This window comes from Theobroma cacao, chromosome 6 (assembly GCF_053813885.1).
Source record: "Theobroma cacao isolate CCN51 chromosome 6, ASM5381388v1, whole genome shotgun sequence".
NCBI lineage: Eukaryota > Viridiplantae > Streptophyta > Magnoliopsida > Malvales > Malvaceae > Theobroma > Theobroma cacao.
Window position 1 is genome coordinate 17,899,428 of NC_142644.1, and position 5,674 is coordinate 17,905,101.

At 32.1% G+C, this 5,674-nt stretch overlaps 1 protein-coding gene across 1 annotated transcript; it reads left to right on the top strand.

The window, feature by feature from the left end:
- Positions 1-3,148: 3,148 nt before the first annotated feature.
- Positions 3,149-5,044, top strand: LOC18595744 (uncharacterized). The gene is made up of 3 exons (XM_007023828.3): positions 3,149-3,380; positions 4,100-4,331; positions 4,480-5,044. The coding sequence occupies exons 1-3, from the start codon at positions 3,289-3,291 to the stop codon at positions 4,726-4,728; spliced, it is 573 nt and encodes a 190-aa protein (XP_007023890.1). The 5' UTR covers positions 3,149-3,288; the 3' UTR covers positions 4,729-5,044.
- Positions 5,045-5,674: the final 630 nt, after the last annotated feature.

A 5,674-nucleotide genomic window follows, 5' to 3' on the forward strand; every position in this document is an offset into this window, starting at 1 on the left:
CAAGAACAACACTTGGACTCTTGCAGTTGTACTTTTTCCACCAAATAAAAATATTGTAGGTTGTAAATGAGTCTTTAGAATCAAGAGAAAATGATTAAAGTATCCAATTGGTCTCTATACCCTAGTGTTTTCGTTACTTTAATCTTTTTATCTAATAATTAACTTAATCTTTTGATTTTGAGAATTTATACAATTTAATCCTTCTCTAATGCCTTTTAATTTTATCATTACTATTATTGATATGGTGCAACATGATGTTGACATATCAGATGATATTGACATGGTGTTGACGTGTTAGATCAAAAAAATTATCCTAATTACAAAAAAAAGTAAAAAAAAGTAAAATACTCTCACCTCTCTAGCTTTTAGTTATAATATCATGCATATTTATTAATTTTTAAAATAGATAATTCGTTCCAAAAGAATATTTTTCGTTGGACAAATAAATTTAACCGTTAGTCCATCGTTAATATTTTCATTTGTTTGATGATGTGGTAATATTGAAAGATAATTTTACCCTTCATCAATTTTAAAAATTACCATAATATATAAATTATATTTTTTTATTTTTAATTTTTTACTTTTAAAAAAAAATTCCCTATATCTCATGACCGAATCTCCCTTCCCCAAAGGGAGCACTCAATGGGGTGCTCCTCACCCAAGGCAGGGAGCACCCAAATTGGTGCTCCCCATTGTGGGTGCTCCCTGGGAGCACCGATTGGGTGGTGCTCCTTGGGTGAGGAGCACCCAACGTGATGCTTACCAAAGAGCACAGATCTAGTGCTCTATAGGGAGCATCGATCTTGGGAGCACTAGATCTGGTGCTCCTTGAGAAATTTGATTGAATTTGAGTTAGATCTGGTCCCCGACTGGTTAAAAAAAAACATTTTAGATATTTTAATTTAAATTTTAACAACGTTTAGTTGTTTGGGGTTAAGTGTTAATCTTACAAACTAATAGATTTATATGTAATTATAATTAAAATTAGAGATGATGGAGAATTTTACCTAAGAATTTTTGGTATTTCACTCTTGAATGGAACACTATGCACTTGACTACCATTTTGAAGGCAACATGTCAATTTTAGCAACCTCAACGAAGCGTACATTCCCACATTTGACCAATGAGCAAATGGAACCACCAAGCCACTTCCCAGGCAAAGGTTTCAGCTATTACGATGCAAGATTAGTGTAGTTCCACCATTTTGCAGGGACATAAAGGAGAATTCAAACTAGAAGCATTCAAATCCTGTCAAATGGAGGGATTCAGACACTTAACCTTATCTACACTGTCACAACTCCACCAAATTCAAATCACAATTCAAATGTACACAAACCAACCATTTTCTCTTACAAAACTTAAATTCAAATGTAGATATACCTATAACTTTATCTCGAAACATGTGCTTAAATATGTACACTTCTCATCAATGAAATGAAAGTTAAGCAAGCATGGGCAGATTTAGCCAACTTTTATTAAGGAGCAAAAGACGAAGATGACTATATAAACAAATATCATATAACATTGAGAGAGGGATGCTCCTATAAAATTATAAACAATTGTCTTTTGACAAATCATAAATCATGTTCACTAACATTAAAATTTGTTACATGACAAGTATAATGTAAAATAACCATTGAAATACAATTACATAAAACCATTTATGATAAGATTATATGTTGTATCCATCAAGTTAAAGATAATATAGTCAACTATATACGATTTGATTCTTTAAATAAGAATTAAGAAGTAGGATGATTAAAGTCCAATAGAAATTATATGATAAGCTTTTAAGTCTTAGACCCCTTAATTTGAAAGGATGGAAGATAGTTCCTAACTTTGAGTATCATTTAACTAATTAATTTATCAAAAGTTCGAGGATACTTTTGATAATGTAGTAAGTACTTGTTTGGTTTGGCTTTTTTTTAGCTTATCCATATTTTAAAAGCAAAAGCCAGGCCAAACAAGAATTTGAAAAAACTCTTAAAAAAATAAGTAATTTTTTTTAAAGAATAAAATTTTGAAAAAAAAGAGCTTTAGAAAAAACTCCAGAAATGAGCTTTCTCTTCTCTTTTTTTATGAGAATTTTTCTTTTGTTTCAAAAATGTCCTCATCTATTAAAAATAATTTCAACATTATTTGTTTTCATTTTTATATGATTTATTATTAATTATAAATTTTATGTTATATAAAAATACTTTTTATAAATAAAAAAATAAAATTAACTTTTTTTCATTATGAACGAAAGAATTTGTGATTAATAGAAAATTATTTATTAAATACTCTTTATGATAATTTTAATCAAAATTAGAACTTATATAAATTATTTTGTCAAACAACTTATTTATAAAAAAGAACTTATAAAAGTAAATTTACCAAACATATTTATCTTAATTTTAAAAGCTATTATTTTTTATAAGAACTTCATAATAGCTTTTAAGTTAAAAAAAAAAAACTAAATCAAACAGACTCTAAACATATAATACAAAAATATAAAAAATTTTAAAAATTTTAAAGAAACGCAGTCCTTCGTAAATATATTACTCTCAGCCCCGGCAAGCAAGGTTTAAACATATTTAACTTGTCTCATACACTGTTACCGAGACTCTTTCACCGTGGACACCAGTTAACCGGACTTTAAGAATATCATTGACGGGGCAAATGCAACAACATATGCAATAAATTTCTCTATGGATGTTGCTTACTTTCAATCAAGGTTGCCACCCTCCCCCATCACTGCACTCGAGTCTACAATCACCATAATAAATGGATCAGCTTGATGCTTGAATATGTTCGGAAATAACACCAATTGTTTATATCATATTTTAACGTAAGGGCAATATTTACCACTATAAAGCAAGAAACAATTTTCCATTCTAAACTAATATTGCATACAATAATTCCTCAAAAAAGAAAATGGCATGCAACAAATTGACAGATATTACAAAGTATTGGAACTCAAGCTTCACATGAAACACAAGAAGGTTTGTCTGTTTCCCCATGTCTTTTTATTCCAAAAAAAAGGGCAATTAAGAAACCTAATTAGGGTAGTGTCGAGAATCGAGGATTCATTTATTTTATTTGAAGGTAGGAATTCAAACTCATAGAGAGAGAGGGAATATATGTAATAAGGTAACAAAATTCAAACGCAAACGTGTGAACAATATGACCCCGTGATTTCCATCCCTTCCTAACCAGTTTTACCACAATAACTTCCTTCTATTTTCTCTCTCTCCTGTTTCCTCTCTGCAACATTTTTTCCCTTCCATATCGTGGGTTCCTTCTCCAATGGCTTCTTCAAGGAAATGGGCAAGCTTCATATCCTGCATTGCTTCTTTTATGTATTTCCTTCTTATCATCTTTCAAATCCCTCTCTTCAGGTAACCCCATTTCTCCTCCCATCCTTTTCTTTTTAAAATTTTTAATTTTATTGATAATGATGGATTGGTAGTTTACACCCAGCAACAAGAGACGAAAATAACAAATGTATAAGCATCACACGCCACTGGGATTCCTTTTTTTTCTTTTAATTTCACAGAAATAGAATATTCCATGCCATCTATTGCTTTTCTCTCTTCTCCTGGCCACCACATTTTTTATTTTAGCCAAAATCTGGAAAGTCTAGTGCAATTTGCATAGCATTATGCTACAACTCTGACTTCTTAACTTTCTTTTCTCTTTTTGGTTTTCTTTTGTTTGTTCATATTTGTGATATTTTTCTTGCATTGCAACCAGCCACAGAACTCCTATTTGTTTTTGTTTTTTCTTTGGTGCTTAAAAAATATATTGCCACATCTGACAAACAAGAGAAATGTACCAGGAATCTACTCCATGGCATGTTATAGAATTGATTTCTAGTCAAGCTATATCTTTTTCTTCTGTAAATAGCGTAGGAGCCTGCATACGGATCCAGGATTAATGCAGGTGTGGTTCTCATTTAGAATCTGAAATCCTTTCAAAACTCTTCCGCAGCTGATAAAATGTGTTTGGAAATTTGTCAAAATGCCACTAAAGCCTAGAAAGAACCCAAAATATTTGTCAATATCATCTAGACATTTAGTAATTACCTTCTTAAAATATTGTTTTCTCAACTCTACAGGGTACCATGTAGATTTGGAATATGCAAAACTCCTATTGAGGTAACATCCTCTCAGTTGATTGCCAGTGAGCTCTTCCCTACATATGTAGTTAAGGTTCTTCTGTATCCAGGGGCTATTGCCAATGCTATCATCAAGAACAGGTCTTTGCCAAGCTATGGCAAATTGTTGAAGTTATATAACCTCACCAATGTGAGGAAACCTCCTGCAGCATCTGATCTTCAGCGCCTAGAGGTTGGTTTAATTCAAAATTTTACTGCCAAAGGACTCATATGTTGCTCGATCATTGATCAATGTCTAATTAGATGTAGAAGTTTTGGTTACTCAATGTTCTTCAATTTTAAGCCAATGATCTCATATCCCAAATTTTGCATTACACCAGATTCTTGCAGGGAGCTACTTGGCTGTTGTAGGAGCATTTGTAAGTCTCTTAAGGCACGAAAGAATGAGCCTCTTTGGGACGATGCTTATTACATGGGGCCTTCTCAGAGAAATCATTATGGTTCCCACAAAAGCTATTCATATGTACCCAACAATGATTGTTGCTATGGTTTGTGCTTCTTTGTCAGTTAGACGGGATGTAAGAAAATTAATTCACAGTTGCAAAGCAAGGCGAGTCAAAATTCTGTAAAGGCAGATCCAGCATGCATACGAGCTGATGCTGCATATTTTGGTGGTAACATTTTTGAGTACCTAACATAAAGGACCACTTTGGAATCTTGGAAAGGAAAGATACAACAGAACTTTTATGGAATAGAGATTATTGACAAATCATTTTCAACTTATTGAGATGTAATTTTAGAGCAACTTTGAGATTATATAGGGACTGGGGAGTTGGATTACCTCTGTAAAGTTTACTGGAGTAGATTCGAATAGCTTGTAACTTAAATAGAAATGTACGGTTGTTTTCTCTCTCTGCCATATTGTCATCGATGTCTTACTAAAAACCAATTGCACCAATTGTAATTTTACACAGTATTGCAGTCTCACTACTATGATTTTGCTTCAATGACAAATTAAACCTTACATAAGCAAGTTCCACAGCAGATAGCTAATTTTGGATTAGATTTGTACAAAGTAGGGCAGCTAGGCTTCTTGTTACAAGTCACTAACTCATTATTGGACCCCAACTTATGATATATGTCTCTGCCGTGTGTCACGGTTTTAAAAGAGAATTCTAAATCTCACTTCAAATGTGTATTAAAATATAATGGAGTATCTAAATGTTCGCATAATTTTTAACATGTAAGTTGCTTTTTATGGAGTAAAACTATAAGACTCCATAGATCAAAACAAATAACTTTTACAGGTAAATGTGAACTGTGATACTATTCAATCACATCATTATTTTAATAGAAGTTGCACAATAAAATTTACACTTCAATATACACGTGATTATTACTACTTTACAAGTTGTGTAATGTGGACAAAGTTGTAAATGGACCATACTTGGTTATATATCCTATGCATTTATTTGATAAAAGGGACTTGGCACTCGCACTCGCTGATGTGGTTAATGGGCTATTGGTCTTACAGTTTAAACCCAATTCTTTCATGAGAAGGGCTTGAAAGCGTTT